This window comes from Cnephaeus nilssonii, assembly GCF_951640355.1.
Source record: "Cnephaeus nilssonii genome assembly, chromosome: 9".
NCBI lineage: Eukaryota > Metazoa > Chordata > Mammalia > Chiroptera > Vespertilionidae > Cnephaeus > Cnephaeus nilssonii.
In genome coordinates this window covers 2,334,450-2,357,360 of record NC_137080.1, presented here as the reverse complement: position 1 = coordinate 2,357,360, position 22,911 = coordinate 2,334,450, and the positions used below count along the sequence as shown (strand labels likewise).

Below are 22,911 nucleotides of genomic sequence, written 5' to 3'. Positions count from 1 at the left end.
CCACCTTGCCTGCTCTCCTCCCTTGTCCCCCGCCTCCGCTCCTCCCTTCTCCCCAGCCCCGCCTTCTCCGCCAGCCCCCCTGCTTTTCTAACTTCTCCGCCAGCCTGCTCTCCTTCCTTCTCCCCCGGCCCCGCCTCCGCTCCTCCCTTCTCCCCTGGCCCCGCCTCCGCTCCTCCTTTCTCCCCCGGCCCTGGCCCCGCCCCTTCTCCCCCGGCCCCGCCTGCTCAACTTCCTTCTCCCCCGGCCCTGCCTCCGCTCCTCCCTTCTCCTCCCCCCCCCGCCCCCCCCCCCGGCTTGCTTGCTTCTCTGCAGCTTTGCTCCCTTCTGCAGCTCTTAGCTTCTTTCTACGCTGTCGTGATATGCAAATTAGCTGCCATCTTTGTTTGGATAATTTGCATATTCGTCCTGATTGGCTGGTGGGCGTGGCTTGGCTGGTGGGCGTGGCTTGGGCATAGCGAAGGTGCGGTCAATTTGCATATTTGTCTATTATTAGATTAGATTTAGTGCTTCCCAAGGATGTCTGTCAGTGGTTTGAGACATTTTGGAATGTGTGATGCGAAGGAGTAGGGTTGACCCTATGAGGTTCTCAATTGGTAATGGAGTAAATACAGTCCTTTCCTATGGGGCATTGACACAGACAGGCCACAGAAACGGGGTCTCTCTGAAGAAAAGGAATATGCGCAGACCAAAAAGGTGATCTGGTCTAACTTCATTTTACAGAAGAGGAAACTGAGACCCACAGGGTTAAGTTCAAAGCCACACAGCTACATTGTGCAGGGAATCAGGAGTAAAATTTAGAATTATGTAAGCTCATGTCCTTTCCCTTACTACATTCAGTTATTAGATTTGCTTTCTACAAAAAGGTCATTGTTGATGGATTGTAGTTTTTCTTTATGTTCTTACTAGAGGCCCGGTGCACGAATTTTGTGCATGGGCGTGTGTGTCCCTCAGCCCAGCCTGCACCCTCTCCAATCTGGTATCCCTCTCACAATCCAGGACTGCTGGCTCCCAACCACTCGCCTGCCTGCCTTCCTGATTGCCCCTAACCGCTTCTGCCTGCCAGCCTGATCACCCCCTAACCACTCCCCTGCCAGCCTGATTGATGCCTAACTGCCGTCCCCTGCAGGCCTGATCCCTCCCAACTGCCCTCCCCTGCTGGCCATCTTGTGGCAGCCATCTTGTGTCCACATGGGGGCAGCCATCTTGTGTGTTGGAGTGATGGTCAATTTGCATATTACTCTTTTATTAGATAGGATGGTGGGTTTAAAATACGTGTGTTTTTAAGCAATGCATGTTAAACATTACTTTGCATTAGAGATTACTTTGAATGCTTTTGAGATCCCCAGTTTTACTTAAGCAGGCTTTTTCTTTTTATTTTTTTCAAAAACTAGAAAAGACATTTGCATGGCTTTCATTTTCTCCCACTATCTCACCCCCAATTAAAATAACTCAGCAGGCCAAAGTGAAAGCTTTTATTTTAATTTTTTATTTTGAAATAAATATAGGCTTTGATAAAGTAGAAAAAAATAGTTACAGAAGTTAATGTTAACTCATAAAACAAAAATATTACAATTATAGGACCCAGGAAATTAACATTGATAGAATATTATTAGCTAACTCTGGTGATATCTTTGTAGTTTCTTCCAGTCTGTGTGTGTCACATTCTTTCATGACACTTTTATTGACAAATTTGAGGATTACTAGTGTGTTGTTTTGTGGAATATTCTTCATTTTAGATTTGTGTGATGTTTGCTCATGCTTAGATTGACATTATGCTTTTTTGGCAAGAAAATGGCAGAAATACTGTCTGTCCTTTCTTAGTGCATCATACTAGCGGTATATGTCTTTTTGGTAATAACTAACTTTGGTCACCTGGTTAAGGTGGTATCTGCCTGGTTTCTCTACTACACAGTCTCTTTTTTCCTTTGTAATTAAATGTCTTGTGGAGAGATACTGTGAAACTGTACAGATATCCTATTTCTCATATTTTTTGTTCACTAATTTTAGCATCTGTTGAAAGGTTCTTGCCTGCAACAATTATTACTATAGTTTTTTTTAAAAAAATATTTTTATTGATTTCAGAGAGGAAGAAAGAGAAAGACAGAAACATCAATGATGAGAGAGAACACTGATTGGTTGCCTCCTGCATGCCCGCAACCTGTGCATATGCTCTGAGTTGGGATCAAACCGTGACCTCCTGGCTCATAGGTCAACACTCAGCCACCGAGCCACACCAGTCTGGCTACTATGGCTTTCTATTGGTGATTTTCTCTATCCATCTTTCTATATTTTAATTGGAATTTTGTAAGAGTGACCTGTCTCTTCTCTCCCATATACTTATTCAGTTTATGGCATTGTGGTCTTATAAATTATAATCCATTACTATCATTATCATGTTACAAGTAAGAACTTCTAAGAAAAGTATTTTGAAATGTTCAGACATTGTGATTATCAAAAATTTAAATGACCTGTAAGTATAAGGTGAAAAAAATTTCTCTTCTACCTCTATATCCTGGGTACCCATTTCCATTGTGATGAGTTTATTTTTATTCTTCCAGAAATATTAAAAGGGTTTGGAAAAGAGTCATTAATAAAAATCACTAGATTCTCAAGTATTATTTTTACCTGGATTCTGATGATACCTACTGATATACTGTTGCATCTTCAACTATTTTCCATGAATATTTCTTAACCATCAAATTTTAATTTTCATACAGTGCATATTATATAGAAACAAGGAAACTGGTTTCCCCTGAATATTCTAAAGAAATGACTAGAAGGCAAAATTTTTATTAAATTATACTTGATGTTTAACATAGTTTAAAAGTAACTAACCTCCAAACAAAATTCAATTTAAATGAAGAAGAATACCTATTCCAATTAAATAATAGGTTTTTAGTGTATTCACTTTAAAAAAATCCTTTCCCCAATTCTGTTCCATTTTTTTTTGTTTTGTTTTTTCCTGGTAGCCTATTTTCCCTTCTATATACACCTCAGGAAGCTGGGAATGAACGGAGGCTACAAAAACTGGTTTTTGGTGTCACCAGCAAATTGGTGAACTTACTCTAGTACAGCTAGTAATACACCAAAAGTTGGTTTATTCCATTTTTTTTCTTTTACATTCTCTAATTATTAACTCTCAAAAGTGAATTTTAAGATTCTTATTTCAGGAATTCCTTTATGAAGCTGTAAATAAAAGGTGGTTGGACTTATTGTGACCATGGACCAATTTTTTAAAATCTGAGCAGCATTATTATTATTATTGTTACTAGAAGCCCAATGCATGAAGATTCGTGCAAGAATGGGCCTTCCTTCCCCTGGCTGCCGGCACTGCCTCCGCTCTGGCCGGAGCTGCCTTTCCGCCTTCCCACGCTGCCCAGAGGCCCAGAGCAGCTGGGGTGGTACAGAAAGCCTGCGTCCCGCCCCCAGGTGCTTGGCGCCTGTGTATGCAAATTAACCTGCCATCTTTGTTGGGTTAATTTGCATACTCCTGATTGGCTGGTGGGTGTTGTGAAGGTATGGTCAATTTGCATCTTCATCTTTTATTAGTGTAGATTATTGTTGTTGTTGTTGTTTTTGATACTCAGATTCTGATGAGAATCAGGTAATAATTCATATAAACTATTTTAGCATGGTGGAGTTGCTCATACAGTAAAAAATAATTTAGCTAGGTCTCTGGGGATATTTTTTCTGGGAGTCAGTGACTTAATCCTTATTATAATTTTGTATAGGGAATTTAATAATGCATGCAGCATTTTGACTTAAAGTACTTCCTATTTTCCAAATGAGAATATCTTTATTTTTTAAGTGATAACATAAAAGTACTCATATAATAATGTGAAAGCTAAATAGTTCCTATAAATCCATCTCTCAGAGATGACTGTTACTAGTTGTTACATCTTTACAGTTGACATATAACGTATTAGTTTCAGGTGTACAACATAGTGATTAGACATTTATATAACTTACAAAGTGATCACCGTGGTAAGTCTAGACCAGACTTACATCTCACAAAGTTATTACAACATGATTGACTGTATTCCCTATGCTAAACTTACATCCCCACGGCAATTGGTACTTCTGTTAATTCCTTCACTCCCCATCCCCAAGTCTGGCAACCATCTATTTGTTCGCTGTATGAATTTGTTTCTGTTTTGTTTGTTCATTTATTTTGGTTTTTAGATTCCACATGTAAGTGAAATCATATGGTATTTATCTTTCTTTGTCTGACATTTCACTCAGCATAATATCCTCTAGGTCCATCCATGTTGCTGCAAATGGCAAGATTTTATTTTATTTTTTACTAGGGGCAAAGTGCACGAATTCGTTTTCTTTTGAAAGAAACTGGGCCGCAAGGCTGCAGTAGGTACAGGGGCAGGTCTCGGCCCATCCTCCACGCCCCCACCTGGCCCCTCCCGCCGCAGCCCCGGTCCCCTTGTTTGCCGGCAGCCCCGCTCCTGCCACTGCCACTGCCCCTCCCATGGACTGAAGGCGCCGGCCCCACTCGCACCTGCTGACAGTGTGGAGCATTAGGGCCAGTGCCAGCAGGTGCGAGTGGCAGCTGCTGCCCCGATTGCCCCTCAGGAGCAAGGGGAGGTGGAGAAGCCCTCAGGGGTGGTCAGGGCCGGCAGCCGCCGCTCGCACCCGCTGATGGCGCCAAGTGATCGGGACCGGTGCCAGGCACCGGCATCGGGTGTGAGCGGTGGCTCCAGTGCCGGCAGTGGGTGCGAGTGCCGGGTGGGATCACAGCGTGCGGGAGCAAAGAATTTTCAGTAACCACCAGAGGCTCACCCTGATGACAGCGACTGGTGCCCCACCTTGGTCTGGCGCCCCCACTCACCTGCTCTACCAACACCTGCCATGTTCTGCACACGCCCCCTGGTGGTCAGTGCACGTCATAGCGACCAGTTGTTTGGTTGTTCTGCCGTTCTGTCTATTTGCATATTAGACTTTTATTATATAGGATGTCTGAATCACATCCCATTATATATTTGTACCACTACTTCTTTATGCATTTATCTATTGATGGACACTTAGGTTGTTTTCATATCTTAGCTATTCTAAATAACTAGAGGCCCAGTGCATGATTGAATCATGCACGTGTAGGGTCCCCTACACACTTTCGCTTTTCGCGGGGGAGCTGGGTGCCTGTCCGCTGGTACACCAGGCCTTTCAGAAGCCTCCGGCTCGGCAGAGGCTTCTGAAAGGCCTGGTGCCTGAGCAGACAGGCACCCAGCTCCCCCACTTTTGATGGTTCACGGCCGCTGAGGGGGGGCTACCCTGCTGTTGAGAGGCGCAGGGGCGGCCTCTCAATGGCCGCTGAGGGGGGCTGCTGCGGACACCTGGCTACCCTGCCGTTGAGAGGCGCAGCTGGGTGTCCGCGGCAGGCCCCCTCAGCGGCCACGGATCTGGCTGTTGAGAGGCACAGGGGGCGGGAGTCCTGCCCAGGAGTCCCGCCCCCTGCGCCTCTCAACAGCAGGGTAGCCCCCCTCAGTGGGAGCGGATCCGTGCCTCTCAATGGCTGGATAGGCCACCCCGAGTCACGCCCCCCAGCCTCCCGCCGCCCAATCGTGGGCATAGAGGAGTGATGGTAATTTACATGTTACTCTATTATTAGATATGATGATGCTGCAGTGAACATAGGAGTGCCTGTCTTTTTTAATTAATGTTTTGGATTTCTTTAGATATATACCCAGACATGGAATTGCTGGGTCATATGATTGTTCTACTTTTAGTTTTTTGAGGTGTAATATCTTGGTTTGTTTTGTTAATCCTCACCCTAGGACCGTGGTCGGCAAACTGCGGCTCTTTGGCCCCTTAAGTGTGGCTCTTCCACAAAATACCACGGCCTGGGCGAGTCTATTTTGAAGAAGTGGCGTTAGAAGAAGTTTAAGTTTAAAAAATTTGGCTCTCAAAAGGAATTTCAATCGTTGTACTGTTGATATTTGGCTCTGTTGACTAATGAGTTTGCCGACCACTGCCCAGGATACTTTTTTCCATTGCTTTTTAGAGAGAGTGGAAGGGGAGAAGAGAGGGAGAGAAATAGAGCGAGAGCGAGAGAGACAAAGAGAGAGAGGTCAATTGGTTGCCTCCTGCACTCATTGGGGATTGAACTGCAACCCAGGTGCTTTGGTTGATGTTCTAACCACTGAGCATACCAGCTAGGGTGAAGTGTGATATCTTTTTTTACTTCTCTGTGTCAATCTAAAAATACACATACTTAGTATACATTGGATCATACATTAGACATTCTTTTTTGTAATTTGAAAGAGTTTTATAAGACTTGCTGTTTCACATTTTTTATGTGAAATATATCAACAGTTTTGCACTATTGTTGATTTTGACAATTTAAAGGAGGGCTTTGAAGTTGAATTTGACTCCAATTTTTCTTTTTGTACTTATAGTTCTGAAGTACAAACACAGTTTAACCTAAAAATAAGGTCCCATCTAGAGAATTATTGATAGCTTTTTTTTCCTTGCCACTTTCAAAAAATAGTTACCTCAAAGTTAAATCAGGTTTAATGTATTCTGTTGTTTGAGTAAGCAAAACATATTCCACTAAATAGTGCATATTCGCTAATAATCAGCTTTTAATGCATTTGCCGTCTGTACCTTGTGAATATGGCTTTTTAAAATGAGCACAGTGAAGTTTATGTTATTCTATGGGTTTTGCTATGCTCAAAATATCTTTAAAGCTTTTTCCGGTATTTAATAAACCTGAATTAGAGGTTTAACAGAAGAGAGCTGTGTTGACTAAGGGCATATGACAGCCACCTCTATGTGGTTATAAACACACCCTATATTTTTATGTTAATATTTAATGAATATCATGGAAATAGAGACTAATACAACTAAAATAACTAAAATCTCACTTTGCTCTTTGTGGAATTGTGCCAGGTTAGTGTCCAGTGAGAGATGAATTGCAATAGTGAGGAAATAATAGAGCTCATTTAAATTTCAGTGAAAAAGGTGAAAGCTTGCATTTTTACTTTGCTTATAAAATTTATACTATGTACATCAAAGCATAGATATTTTTATAAATAGTTGGCTCTTACTTTACTGCAGAAATTAGTGGAAAATGTGAAGTTTAAAAATGCAATAATGGTCAAATGTTACCATTACTTTTTCATTGTAGCTTCAGCTCTATTCCAGTGATAAGGTAATTTTTTTTTAATGGATTTAAGTGTAAGGCACAAAGAAATCAGATAGATGCCCAAATATAATGTCTATAACATCAGAATAGCCAGTTGAGCAATTAGAGTTAGCTGCCGTAACATTGAGTACATAACATGTTTTGTGTGAAAATTTTTTCAGTCTTAAACAGTCATTGTTTAATTTGGAATGTTGCAAATCCTGAAAATGGTACTTTAATGCATTTTATTTGTATGTATGTCATTGATAGTTTTTTATTTATTACTGAGATAGTTACTATTTTTAATGTTTCTCAATTCTTAATTTTCTTGATTTAAATTTGTTGAAAAATTCTAAGCCAGAAAGTGAAATAGGGCTATGTTTTATTCTTTTTACCTAGTCTTCCAACATTGCAGTATTGAATTTATGCACAGTTATTATCTATGTGGGAAATGACTAACTTAATTTTAAGTTAAATTTCTTACCTTATATTTTCCTATTCTGTATTATTCATGTTATCTTGAATTGTGACATTGTACTTTTCCATGGTTCTGTTAGTTAATCCAATAGTTCATATTTTAAAAGGATGTGAAAAATTAAGGTAGCAAAGGGTAGGATGCACATACAATAATTCAGAAACAATAGAGTGGTGGTGATAGAAAAGCCAAAGGCAGAAATGAGCTTGAGGCTTATGAAATGCAAGAATGATTTTGAAATAAAGCTTTTACTTAAATTCGTAGTTGGGTGAATTAAGGGGAAGGAGAAAGGCTTACGGCAGATGATGTGTATTAACAGGTCAAACAGAACTGTGCAGGACTGTTTTCCCTCCTATGGACAGAATTTATTTACTGATAATTGAGCTTTAGTTTGCAAAATGACAAACATCAAGATAATTAAAGCAGAGAAACATGAATAGACAGTAAGTAGCATAAGTGGAACAAATTTTTAGTCCTAAACAAAACTTTAGTTTTCAGGACATTGAGATTTGAAAAAATCTGATGACTCTTCAAGAAAACATGGGGAATTAGAGCAGCTGCATGGTGGGAAGGTGACTATTCCCCCAAACTGAAAATTTATATTATAAACCTGATGACAAAACCTGAAGGTCCTAAAACAGATTATTTCCTGTTTAAACTGATCGATCCAGAGGGAGGTTCAGGTCCTAGTGTGGTTGAGATTTTTGTCAGGTAATTGATAAGTTGTGCCTGCATTTTAGCATCAGGCTAGAGAAGTGTGTGTTCTATGAAATTGCAGTTAGTTGGATCCTGGACTCATAGGACAGTCATTCCTAAAGAATGTCAACTGATAGATTAACAAGTCTGAAGGGCTATGTCTAGTAGAAAAGAACCACAAATAATTTTTTTAATTGACTCAGTAGGTATGCATCTGTGGAGACAAATTGTATCGATGGTGGAGGCTTGGATTGGGACCACCACCAGTATGTCAGCAGTGTGATGTGCTCAGCAAAGCGTATAGGTATTCTTGAGCACACTGGAAGATGGGATATTTGGGACTGGAGGGTAGGCAGCCTCAGTCTTCATACTTATCAGTTGTTAGGGAAGGATGTATGACATATAGGATTTTCTATATTATAAGGGACAAAGACAAATTAACCATCTAGATGTCTAACCATCTAGGTGTCTAGATGAGTGGGAGGGTATAAAACCATGCTATTATGCAGGTTAGAGAAGAAGACACTAGATATTACAGAACTTCAAATATTTGTAGGGCTGTCATATGAAAGGCATTTGACCTACTTTATGAGCTTTGGAGTATTGGGGCGGGAAGAAAGTTTAGGAAAGATTTTGGTTCAGTAAAATAAATTTGTAACATTTAAGAACTTCAGAGATGCCTAAAACAAAATTGTCTTGATCTTAGGGATATTTTGGGGTTAGTGTAGTGGGAATTTTTACTTACCTATTTTTAAACATTGGAAAATGCTGATTTATTACTGGTAAAGTTTTTTTAGCTAAAATTTATTGGGGTGACATTGGGTAATAGGCTCATACAGGTTTCAGTTGTAGATTTCTATGATACAAGATCTGTATGTTGCACTCTGTGCACACCACCCAAAGTAAAATCTTCAGTCACCATCTATTAGGCCCCCTTCAGCACCCCAGCCCCTTTCCCTCTGGCAGCCACCGTACTGCTGTTTGTGTTCACGAGTTTCAGTTTTATATCGCAGGTATTAGAGAAGTCGTATGGTTCTTAGCTTTTTCTGACTGGCTTATTTCACTTAGCATGATGTTCTCAAGGCCCATTCATGTTGTCACAAATGGCAGAATTTTATACTAGGTGAGTAAGCAAAAGTTTCTGAACTCTCAGTCCTCTGAACCACAGCTGTGGTTTGAAGTAGGTAATGAGTGTGGAGATGAGGGAACATTGGAGCATTGTCATGTTATGTTTGATGTAACAGAAGAACATAGGAAACATACTAGTTTTGAAGCACTCCTGTGTTTCATAAAGAAGCATCTGTGAATCCACCACGTATGAAGGAACTAGAACGTCACCCATACTCATGACATGCCTTTTTGGCTGTTATTATATCACTTGATATCAACATAAACCAAAGCTCTGGTCACCAGGATTTATAGAATGAAAAACTTTGGAGACAGAACTTTTTAAAACATGAGGGAAAATAAATGGAGTCCTTGTCCTCTGAGGTTGGAAACCAATGGATTCAACTGAGTCACTCGGAAAGCAACCTCTCATTACTAGTGTATGAGGTACAGGCACATAAAGGTTAAATAAGAAACTTGTCTAAAGTCACACAAGCAGTTGCTGTTAGAACTCAAACCAAAACTTGTTCTAACTTGAGTGTTCTAAATAACATGCCAAGAAGTGCTAATGATTTTCTGGCTAGAAAGTTGCTGTTAATAAAGGGTAGTACTCATTCTCTGCTGGTGAGACCACAGTGCATTAGATTGTAAGTTCCTTGAGAACTAACACTATCTTAGTCATCTTTTGTTCCTGTATGCACTGTTTCATTTAGAATTTGTGTTCTATTATTATATTGAGTGATACATTATAGGGACTGAAAGAAACATGGTAAAAAGACTTTTTATCTTAAGAAAAAGTAGAATTTCAATTATACTGAGTGTGCTTTTGCTTTACATGACTCGTCACTGGAAAACTATCGGACTTTCTCTCCTCTTGACTTCCTTCTTGACCCTGCTCCCTGCACTAGCTGATGACGCCTGTTTGTGCTGCCACTGTCTCTGTGCCCTAACTGCTCATAGGCCTTAGCTTATCTGCTTGTTTATATGCCTTTCACCTTAGACTAAGCTCTTTGAGAGCTGGAATCATGACTTGTTTAACTTGAATGCCCTAGAACCTAGCTCATTCCTCCCTTCACTCACCCACCTATCCACCCAGTCTACTGAGAGTAATTGAGGACCCGGCCCGCTAGGTTCCAGGCAGGATTTTAGAAGCTGGGAAGACAGAAGATAACAGATTCTCGTGGAACTTTCAGTTATTAATAAAAGAATCACACAAATGTTTATAGAATTATAGCTTACGTTGTAAATATGTCTTCCATTATATCATCTAGTTGGATATGTGAAGGTTATTGGGTTTTGTATGTTTATGTTTTTTGAAAAAATATGTATTTTTATTTATTTTAGAGAGGAAGGGAGAGAGAGAAATGGAAACATCAATGATGAGAGAATCATTGATTGGCTGCCTCCTGCACGCCCCCTACTGGGGATTGAGCTGGAAACCCAGGCATGTGCCCTGACCAAACTTTGACCTCCTGGTTCATAGGTCAACACTCAACTATTGAGCCACACCGGCCGGGCTCTATGTGTTTTTTAATCTAGTCATCTGAATTTTCTCATTTATAATTGATTTTCTTGTGTGTTTTTTAATTTGATAAAATGTTTACCTGGAAAATCATTTCTTCTCTCCCCTCTCCCCCCGCCCCCCCCCCAAACTATTGTATTACTGTGGGCAGTTCAAAGGGTATTTAAATGTAATAAACTAATACTGAAGGTGCTTTTGTATAGAGACTGGGACCAAAGGGTTCATGTGTACTTTTAATTAGATTAAAAATGTCTAATCCCCTTTGGTTCATTGTTGTAATCACCTAAGCAATATTTATGTTTCAGTTGTTACTTGGTTGTTGAAAACTTGATTTGAGAATTACTGTCATATGCTAATTTAAGAAAAATACTAACTTGATACTGGCCATCTTTAGGAAAGATTGTATTATGAAACTGGAAATACATAAAATAAATAATTGAGATCTTGTCCTTATAATATAGTTCAATCCAGGATACCTTCTTTTGATTTTTTGAAAATTTCATTTGCTTTCAGAAACAAATATTTGTTTAGCTCTGATAGGCAAATTGTTTTTTAAGAGAGAAAATTTGTTATAAAATGAATATTGCCATCATTGAAGCAGAAACTGTATTAGAATATAGTGTTTTCACTGATTAAGACTTAATGACTAAGTAAGAACACTTTTGATAATGCCTTTTTGCTGAGTTGGATTTTATTTAGCTGAAAGTGATTTAAATAAAATTAAAGTGATATTTGATAGTTCCTTAATAACAATATATTGAAATTCCATGTTTGGAAAACAAAAAAAGTACATTTTAACCCTTTGCACTCGCTTGCTTTTTTCTCGATTCCTTTCTTCTACTCGGGATTTAATTTTTTAAATACCCCATATTTTACAAAGCGCAGCAGTAGAATAAAAAACTGGTTTCTTTTCATACAAACTTATTTATTTGGATTTTTTTATATTTCAAATTATTGATACATTCAATACAATTCGACATACGAGCTGCTACCGATGCTAACCGTGTCGAGTCACACTCGACATCCGAGTGCAAAAGGTTAAAAATAAAAATATTTCATTTTTAAATCCTACTGGACACAAACTCTTTTTCCCCAAGGAGGTTACAATCTATACAGCTAATTTAATAATGACAACCCTTATTATCGTGTTCCAGTGGTCAGGAGCCTCTAGTCTAGCACAATGTGGAAGCTTAAAGAATTCTTAAAAGAATTAATCAATTTCTTTGTACAGGACTTGACTCATTAAAATAGATTTCTCATACTTTCTTTTAAAGAAGTATATTTATGCCTGGGATGTAATAATAGTTATCTGTCGTTTCTTAGGCTCTTTGATACCTCTTCCCTACTTCTATCTACTTCCATTTCTTCTTGGTTTCCATCTTTTCCTCACCCCGTAAATGTTGCTTTTCCGAAGGTTCATTCAGTCCTTCCTTCTCTCTCTACCCTCTCTAACATATATCTCTTATTCCTAAAGTTTTAAACACTGAATTTGAATATCAAATTCAGACTTCCGCTGAACTTAAAATCTGTGTACCTGAAGTAGAAGGCAGCCTTTGGTATTAAGTTTTGTCTGATAGGCATTCTTATGATACTTATTTGAATGAAGCTATCATTTGGAATTTTTGGCCTCGTGTATGCATGGCAAATTAGATAAAACAACAGATCTATATCACAGTGGATAAGAACTTGGGCTCTGAGGTTAGTTTTAATAAAATATATTATTTGGTCTATAAATTTGATTTCTAGTAGAAATAAATTTGAGGCTTTAGTCCTGTTAAACATAGACTTAATCCAGAGAATGGTAGAATAGGTCAACAATTCTTTACTTCTTTGAATTTTAACACTTTACCAATGAAATTCCCCTGCCCCCTTTTCTTTCCTGGTCTAGCAAGAATATTTTTGTCTAACTCATTTAAAATTTTTACTTTTAACAGAAATTAGCAGAGTACGGAAAGACATGTACAATGATACATTAAATGGCAGTGCAGAGAAGAGGAGTGCAGAATTGCCTGATGCTGTGGGACCTATTGTTCAGTTACAAGAGAAACTTTATGTGCCTGTAAAAGAATACCCAGATGTAAGTATATTTTGTTTCATTCAATATTTTTTCTGCTGTACATATTTTGGAATGCTGTATATTTGATGGTAAACACTTTAGCATTGTCAGCCATTTTGAAATAATTTCACGAGAGGTCTGGAGATGTGAATAATTTGGCATGGATAACTTTAAAAAATCTAAGTATGTTTTCATCTGAATGCTGCTATGTCACTTTTGGAAATGCACATGGTAAAGACTTAGTTTTAGATTTCAAATCAAGGCAAGAGTTACGTAAAGAGCTTTGGCCTGAATGTTTGAGAGCACTAAATACAACTCTTTGCTCGTCTGTGACCTGACCTCAAAGAAGCCACAGCCTGGGCCACATTGTCTTTTTAGTAAAATGAGAGTTTGGACCATGTGACAGCTAAGAGTCTGTTCAGCTCTAAAATTTCTGTGATAACTGTTTGCAACTTATTTTTTGTTCTTTTTAATCCCTTGCTCAACTATTCTGTATAAGCATTTTGTTGCAGATAGCCTCCTTGTTCTGTACAGTTCATTTATACATAGCTCCAAACTCTTTGCCTTTTGTTACACAGCCCTACTTGGTCCTTTCTGTCTTTTTGGCCTTATTGTGAATGACTCCCTCCTTTTCAATACACTGTGTAGTTAGTTACCTTGACTCTTCGAACAAGTTGAGACTGTTCCCAGCCTAACACCTTTATGGTAGCTATACACTGATGTCTATTGGCTGGCTGCTTCTTGTCATTAAGGTTTTAGCTTAAATCTCACTTCAGAGAGGCCTCTCCTCACCATCCTATCCAAAGCAGTCTGGTTACTCATTGTTTCACATCGGTTTATTTCTCTGCAATAGCTTTTATTATCTATTGTTTTTCTTTCTCTACCCAGCAAGGTATTTAAAGGTACTTAACTCAAGAACCTGTTTTTGTTATTAATTGCTATTGCAGGTGTGCATGATTGGACGTAATAGGCATCAACTACCTATTGATTAAATAAAGGCAAATTGGTGGCTTTTTGCTAGGTTTTGGAGACTTTTCTGAAATACGAGAAAGAGTTGGCATTATTATAAGGTCAGAAATTATGATGTGTTATGTACTCTTAAAATTCAGTGATTATATTTACAATATACTAATCTAGAGAAGGGAAATAAATGTCTTAAGTTGGAATAATGGAAAAAAGCTTTGGTATTTCACAATTTGCTTTTCCAATACAATTTCTTATAAATCTAACACATTTACTGTTTTTATAAGTAATTTTGATTGCAAATATACAAAAATTATTGATAACATAGGCAAAGAAAGAATTTGGTGGAAGATAATTGGGTGCAGTAAAAAGGATTCGGACGGGAGTCAGGGCAGCTGTGAGACCCTTAGGAAGGCTTTGGACCTTCTCTGTTGCAAGGCTTGCTCTTAACATAATTTGGAATCAGTGCCTTCAAGACTTTATCTTAACTTCAGATTCTTGGAGAATGTGTTTTGGACCAATCTGCCATGACTGGGGACATGCCCTGCTTATGGGATGATTCCTGGAGATGAGGAACTGTGATTTGGGCAGCTGTCTCAACTGAAGTCAACTATTGTTTGGTATTTTATTATCTCCTAAAAGGGGTCAGCCTTCTCTGCTTGTTTAAACTCTAGAGGATAAAGTTTCAGCCTTAGTCATTAACATAGAATTCTTTTAAGACCTTGTTAGAGCATATAACCTTGATCTGCTTGGCCCTCATTTTTCTTTAAAAAAAGCGGGGGGGGGGGGGGGGGGTTATAACATTGTCTAGATGAGTGGTTCTTAAAATGTGGTTCTAGGACTATGATGTCTAGTTGAATCAGAAACCCTGGTCGGGGGAACCCAAGCAGTCTGCCTTCCAGCCCCATAGAGGATCCTGATGCGTTCAAGTGTGAGCAGCAGTGCTCTCATTTGATATCGTGAGAAGTTGGATAAGCCAAGCAGACAGGTGATGATGACATGGTCCTTTTGCCGGGCTTTTTTCCAGGAGGCAGGTAGAGTGCAAACTGAACATGTCTCTCCATGGTGAGGATGTGTTTATAGTAAAAAATGGGGAAGTGGGCATGAACATCACCTTGGGGGAGAACATTCCAGACAGAGTGAGCAAGTGCAGTGACTCTGGCAATAGCATGTTGGGAAGGGTGGTAAGATATGCGGTTAGAGAGTGAGCAGAGGGGCCATACATAGTATGTAGGGGCTGTGGGCTCCAGTAGGGATGTCAGCTATTATCCTGAGTAAAAGAAGACAACATTCAGATATTTTGAGCCAAGGAGTGAATGAGCTTGGTTGGGTTTTAATAGATTCATTCTGGCTGCTGTGTGGAGAAAGGCCTTTGGGTGATGGTGGCAGCAAGGAGACCACCTAGGGCCGTGGTCGGCAAACTCATTAGTCAACAGAGCCAAATATCAACAGGACAACGATTGAAATTTCTTTTGAGAGCCGAATTTTTTAACCTTAAACTTCTTCTAACGCCACTTCTTCAACAGACTCGCCCAGGCCGTGGTATTTTGTGGAAGAGCCACACTCAAGGGGCCAAAGAGCCGCATGTGGCTCGCGAGCCGCAGTTTGCCGACCACTGACCTAGGGAACTTGAACAAGAGGACTTAGAAACGCTTGGATCCTACATAGATTGTTCACTTAAAGCCAAAAGGATTTGTGGATTGAATAATGGGGTGTGAAGGAAAGTCATGAGTAGCTCAAAGGTTTTGATCAGTTGGAGTTACAGGAATTGCCAATTCCTGAGCTAGGAAAGACTGAAGAGGAACAGGTTAAGGAGGTGGGGGTTCAGCAGTTCTGATTTAGAGGTGTTGAGTTTGAAGTCAGACATCCAGGTACAAGCATATCACATAGGTGGGTATGTGAGTTATAGACAGACGACTCTTAGCACCTCAAAATATCTATTTTAACAAAGCTATATAAATGAGAAATTTAGTTATAATTCATAGGAGAAAAAATTTATTACTATAAAACCATTTTGGTTCTCCAGGTAATTTTTTTTAATACCTTGATTTTAAATTTGTTAAAAGAATTTAAGTTTGGCCCTGGCCGGTGTGGCTCAGTTGGTTGGGCATCATCCAGTGCACCGGAAGGTGGCTTGGTCAGATTCCCAGTCTGGGCACACGCCCGGTTGTGGCTCTATCCCCGGTAGGAGGTGTGCAGGAGGCAGCCTATCACTGTTACGCTTTCACATCAGTGTTTCTCACTTCTCTCTTCCCCTCTCTCTAAAATCAATAAACTAGTCTTAAAAAAAAAAAAAAAAAGAATTTGAGTTTGGCAAAATTGGGATCTGCATGTAGTTTTTGAGTTTTCTTTTTTGAGGTTATTGATACACACCAAAAGAGTAGTACTGTTTTATGGTATATATTAGGAACTTTATCTCACCTCTAAAAAATTTAAATATGAAATTAAACAAGGGAGTCTGTCAGATTTTGGCAGTATGGGAAAAGATTTATTTCAGAATTATGAATTAGATATTGGCCACTTAAATCTTAGAGGTCATTACATAAGTTCCCCCATTTGTATATAAGCTTGACTTTGTGAGTGAGTTCATTCCACTTGATTAAAAAATGCTTGTATTATTATTAAAGTTTCAAAGGGGCAGTGCTGCATAGTTGTCAAAGGTACGGACTCAGACCAAGGCCTCTGGCTGGCTCTGCTATTTGTTTTCTGACTTTGGGCAAATGACTTGCCATTTCTGGTCCTCAGTTTCCTCACCTCTGTAATGGAGATGGTAATAGGGTTACTGTTCCACGGGGTTATGAGGAGTTATAGATGAGTTTATGCATGAAAAGCATTTGGAAGATACCTGTATACTGTGTAAGTGTTACCAGAATGTGAGCTCCATGATGGTGGGGATTTTGTATATTTTTATATCTCCACTCAACTACATGGTAATGTTAGATGGACAATAAATATTTTTTGTGCCTATCTATGTGAAAGCCTCATTCTTTGAAATATTGGTAAACCTTTTCAAAAAAACCCTTTGCATCTGCACATAGCAACTTATTTATAGAAGTGTTCATTTGGAGCTCTTGTTTTGGGCTTGGCTATGTATAGCTCTGGGATGATAGGAGAAGAAAGTCTCAGATTCCGTGTGTCAGAAAGGAGGTAGTACTGTATAATGTTGTCCTTCACAATCGTTTTTAATCAGTGGCTTGATGTGAGATGAGAAGGTAGTATCAATAGTCCATTGAAAATGTACTCTAGTGTGTACCAATCACATCCTGGGGGTGGGGATATTCATTCAATTAAGAAAGCTTAACATGGAGATAATAGTGGGTTTTTGAGCTCGACAGGCCTAGATTTAGAATCCTGACTTACCCCCTTACTGGTGTTATTTGTCAACAGGTGCCACAATAATGCTCCATAACAGGCTGTCCTCAAACATAGTGCCCTAAAGTAACAAGTTGGTTTCTGTGCTCGAGTCTGTACTGTATGTTGGCTAGGGTTCTGCTGATTGGGCTGAGCCGAGGTTATCCAAGCCTCCATCTAGGCTGGTTGCCGGTGGGTGTTCCTGTTGAACTTAGCTCAAAGGGGCAGCAGCTACTTGGAGCTTCTCTGTTCACGGCAGGTCACTGGAGTGCCGGAGACCAGCCAAATTGCTTAAGCACGCGGAAGGCTTCTGCTCTGGTCCCATCCATTAACATTCTGTTAGCTCAGCAATTGTCAGCTAGGGAGGTTTGGCCCCTCCCTCCGGGACATTTGGCAATGTCTGGAAATATTTTTGTTTGGCAAAACTTGGAGGGGTTACTAGTGGCATCTAGTGGGTAGAGGCCAATTATGCTGCTAAACATCCTACAATTCACGGAACAGCCTCCCACAACAAAGAATTAACCTGCCTAAGATGTCAGTAGTGCTGAGATGAGAAACGGCATTATCAGGTCACCCTGTCCACAGTGAGAAGGAAATTGGGATACATTTTGTGAAAATAATCGAGACTGTCCCATTGGCTTTGAGCACATGTTCCTTTTCTAGAGTCTGTTTTCTTGTCTATGAAATTATAAGGTCTATCTCAGAATTGTTTGGAGGTATCAAGATAACAAATGTATGGCATCTGATAGAGCACTCAATATGGTTCCTGTGAGTGAATAAGAAAAATCCTACCCTTGAAAGAGCCCACAGTCTTATATGAAAGATAAAAGATATTGCATTAAACCATTTAATACTTTTTAAGTTTATCATCCTACCTAATAATAGACAAATATGCAAATTGACCATACCTCCGACACACCCACAAGCCACGCCCACCACCCAATCAGAGCAAGCATGCAAATTAACCCAAACCAAGATGGCTACAGCCACAGAGAGCAAAGGTTTCCTAGGTAACAGGAAGCCAAGCTTTCCGCCTGCCATTGCCAGGCCTAAGCCTCCACTCAAGCTACAAAGTTTCAATTATAGAAGGTAAACAAATTCAAACAAATGGCAGCAGAATGGAGCTTGAGAGAGCAGGCCAGGGTTGCTGCCGGCAACAGGGGAAGCAAAGCTTTCTGCACACCCTGGCCGGGCCCACCCGCTTAAGGCAACAAAGTTTCAATTATAACCCCAACACAAATGGCTGCCGGCCTCGGAGGGAGCCCCAGGCTTGGCTCCGCTCCAGGCTACAAAGTTTCAATTGTAGAAGGAAAATAAATTCCAGATACCAGGGCCTCCGCCTGGGTTGCCAGGGGGCGTGGCCGGCCTGCAAACCACCACAGGCCCCTCGCTCAGGCCGCCCCACGCCCCAAGGGAACCCCCACCTGATCCCGGGACACCCTTCAGGGCAAAATAGCTGACCCCCACCCCTGTACCAGGCCTCTATCCTATCTAATAAAAGAGTAATATACAGATTGATCATCACTGCAACACACAATATAGCTGCCCCCATGTGGTCAAAGATCCTGCCCCCATGTGGACACAAGATGGCCAGAAGGAGAGGGAAGTTGGGAGGCACCCAGCCTGCAAGGGAGGGCAGTTGAGAAGGACCAGGCCTGCAAGGGAGGGCAGTTGGAGGTGATCAACCCTGCAGGAGAGGGCAGTTAGGGGTGACCAGGCCAGCAGAGGAGGGAAGTTGGGGGCAAACAGGCTGGCAGCAGAGTGGTTAGGGGGTGATCAGGCTGGCAGGCAGAAGAGGTTAGGGGCAGGCAGGCAAGCAGTTGGGAGCCAGCAGTCCTGGATTGTGAGAGGGATGTCCCATATTGGAGAGGGTACAGGCTGGGCTGAGGGACAACCCTCCTCCGTGCACGAATTTCGTGCACCGGGCCTCTATTACATTCATAAAATGACAGACATGAGTGAAAATAAAAGTTATACATAGGCCATCAAACAGTAGTTTGGCCCCTTAAGTTATTAAGGACTTGTTTGTGTCCATGGAGAGCTTATAAACAGTGTGTGAATGGATTTAACTCTGACTAAGTAAAGATGTTACATTTCAATGAGTAAGTAATAATTCTGTCATTAAATGTTCCTAGTTATCAATTTTGAATTATTGAGTAATTGTTTTATAGGATCTACCAGAGTGGTAGGTAAGTTTCAAATATGGCAAGGTCTAGCTATTAGATATTAGTTGTTCTGTATATACATGAACAGATTAGATTGCTAAACTGTTTGCTTGGGATATGATGAAATTGTAGTGAGACTTTTCTCAGAATTTATATGAAGATACCTGTCTTTCTGATGTTTGTAAAATGGGTTTTAATTTTGAATGATTATAGCCTTGAGAGGTAGGTGTTAGATCTAGGCTATCATGATGACATGCATTGTCAAAGGTTTATAAGTTGGATAAATGCCTTTTCAAGTCTCTTTCAAGCTTATAGGATCCAAGCCTGGCAACTGTAGTAATATAGGTTTATAATGTTATTCATAGTATTGTTGTCTCATAATAATACTCTTTTTTAATAGTGGAGCAAGAGTTTTACGTTCCCTTTCAAAGGGTTTCCCTGGGTTTGCAGAGAAAATTTGGCTAGTTATAGCTTCTGAATTAGTATAGGATTATTGGCTGTTTTTTTGTTTTTTGATTTCTGTTTTTAAAGATTATCACCTACAAATTAGCAGATGAATTTAGTGAAGGTCATTTTCATTACTTTTGGTGTTTTGGTTTTGAAGTTTACTTTTTTTTTTATATCACTGCAAGAGTGTATTTGGGGCCTTCAAAGTTTTAATAATGTTAAGAATAATAAGCCTTCTCAGAGTCTTAAATGTTGATACTTTTTTAAAAGTAATATATTTTAATATTTAAAAAGCTAGCAATTCAGAAGGACAAATTAAAAGATGGGGTTAGTTTTTAAGGAAGAATTATTGCTTATAAGCAAGTGTTTTCAGCCTCAGTTGAGATACAATTATGTCTATGATTTTTCTATCCAAAAAGTTTGTTAAGATCTGCTTTGTTAAAATTACTGTTGCAAAAGATTTATAAATCAGTTAGATACCTAGTCCCAGGTATCTAACACCCATATCTTTTAGATTCTCACTGAAATAACAAAAATAATGTAATACAAAATTGGAGAGAAGCCTGCTTCTCAGTGCCATTTATATTTTGGAAACATTGAGGTGTTTGTTGGATATTAAAGGGAAGGGAGAGGTGCTGATCTGCTCTTGGCCCATCTTGAGAGAGCAGTGTCTGCAGTCAATAACAACCTTTCTACTCTTAGTCCTCCGCCCTCCAGCATTGGCAAGTGACGTGGGCTGTGGAGTAGTGGAAGGTTATACCACTCTTAAGTTGACCACCCATCTTGGTGCCCGCTTATATTAGGTGACCTACGTTTATGTTGTGAGTGAAAAACTCATCATTTACGCCTTTTCGTGGTTTGAATTTGGTGAGCAGACAACTACCATCGTTTTTGATAGAGCCTGCCTAACTGCACCCTAGGGACACTGAAATCAAGCTTCTACAGGAGGCTCTTTGGAGCTCGATAGAGCCACTTATTTCATTTGGGAAGCATACTGTATGTCTTCATAATAAACCCAACTCTTTAGAACAAAACAGTTTATGTATAAAGTAGGGACTTCTGAAATCTAGTTTTGACTACTGTAGAAAACTGCTTTTCCCAAGTCCAAGAACAATATCATTAAACAGCCTACCTAGCAGAAATTTGTCCATCTCTATGTTTCACATTGGAATGATAAATTTTTCTTCATTAATTGGTAAGGAATTTATTGAGCTTAAAATGTGTCTATGTTTTATTGTTTGATATTATAGAAGTGATCGTTTTGATTAGTTTCTTTTTATTTGTATGGCTATTTAAAGAAGTATAAATTGCAATTTTTAAAGATAGATTAAAACAAAAGAAAAATAAATTTGCAAATTTATTAGGATCATGAAGGCTAAAGAAGAGATCTGAGTATAAATCAGTAAAATTTTGGTGTCACTCTTCCAGAATGTTGTGTGTGGCCTATGATAGGCACCTGACACCAGAATAAGAGACATAATCCTTGCTCTCACGGTACTGTTACAGCAATAGGGCCTAATCTAAGGTAGTGGCAGTTGAAGAAAAGGGGACAGATTAATGAAAATCTTAAGATTTCCTAGTCTGTTGTTACCTGTGGAGGCTAAGAATGAGAGAGGGCCTTACTGGTGGTGCTATTCGTTGAGAATAGAGAATATAGAAGGAGACGGTTTTATAATTAACATTGTAGAGGAATCAAGAAGAAGAGATGATAAGCATACCATAGTAACAGAATGTCATTTAGTTAAAAGCCACTGAACGCTGAGTTGTATTGAACGAGGGTAACATAAGCCAGTGATCAGGAGGTCAGGTAGGACTAAAATGTGTGCCCCAAACCTACCACTTTCAGAGCTGAATTAATAATTTGGTAACAGTGTGTGAGGCAGGTAATAGTTATACAGCAAAACTTAGGAAATCAATTTCAGAGAGCTTACGCACTATTTAATGAATGGTCAGAACACATATATTTCATCTTCTTGTCTTATAATCTGGTCTGAGGTGACACTTGTAAGCTCAATCTTGAATTCAATAATCATATTCTCTTTTTTTTGAAGTTAGACATATTTGTCATTGAAATATTCATATAAATCAATTAAGATGAAAAGGATGTATATGATGCTTATGAAGACAGTGGTCCTAATCCATAAATACAGATGAAAATACTGAGAAGGCACGGTGTGGTTACGTAGAAATAGTGTAATGCTATATTATGGGATGTAGGTGAAGAAGACATTACAAAAACAATAACTTTGAATCTGAAGAGAATTTTTTTTTCTTGTTGTTTTTTCTAAGAGAAATAGCAACATCAGTGATGAGAGAAAATCATTGATCGGCTGCAGGAGGCCGGGCAAGAGTTTTTATAAACTTTCTACTAAACATTTTGAATGAGCAACAAGAATGAGAAAACTGAATGTGAGTTCTGATGTGACCAGGGTATATGTTTAAGGTCTCGAGGAGAAAGGCATTATACTATGTTGATTAATCTAGGTGTTCTAGGATTTGGGCTACTTTTGTAACCTGTCATGTATTAAATATAGATTATAGTGGTAACTGCCTTCCAGGGTTACCCTCATTAAGGGACTTAATGCATGTAGAGTTGCCAAGCATTAGAAGTTGGCTCATACTGGAACACTCATTAATAAAGCATACTTCTACATACTCAACACCTAAGAAATAGGGAGTGACATGGTCTTTGCACTCATGATATTTCTGTATTGAAAAGGAAAGTGGAAATCATAGTTTTGTTTTTATGACATTGTCTGTTGTCTGTCATTTGGAAATTATACTGAGATCAGTCAGCCAGGCTTAACCATTTGAGAAATTTCTGAAATGTATTAAGATTTCTTGTGCTGGCCCTAACCGGAAGGGTCCCAGGTTTGATTCCGGTCAAGGGCATGTACCTTGGTTGCGGGCACATCCCCAGTAGGGGGTGTGCAGGAGGCAGCTGATCGATGTTATTTTTTAAAAAAAAGATTTCTTGTGCTGCATATGACTTAGAGA

General features: G+C 39.5%; 1 protein-coding gene across 6 annotated transcripts in view; it reads left to right on the top strand.

Moving 5' to 3' along the window:
• QKI (QKI, KH domain containing RNA binding) overlaps positions 1-22,911 on the top strand; it is a 131,467-nt gene that overhangs the window by 31,263 nt on the left and 77,293 nt on the right. For all 6 annotated transcript variants that reach the window (XR_013813999.1, XM_079780678.1, XM_079780677.1 and 3 more), the window contains exon 2: positions 12,867-13,009. Coding sequence is in view for 5 of the 6 variants with exons in the window: in XM_079780678.1 (XP_079636804.1) it covers positions 12,867-13,009 (143 nt within the window). In the remaining variant the exon portion in view is untranslated. The remainder of the gene's footprint in view (positions 1-12,866; positions 13,010-22,911) is intronic.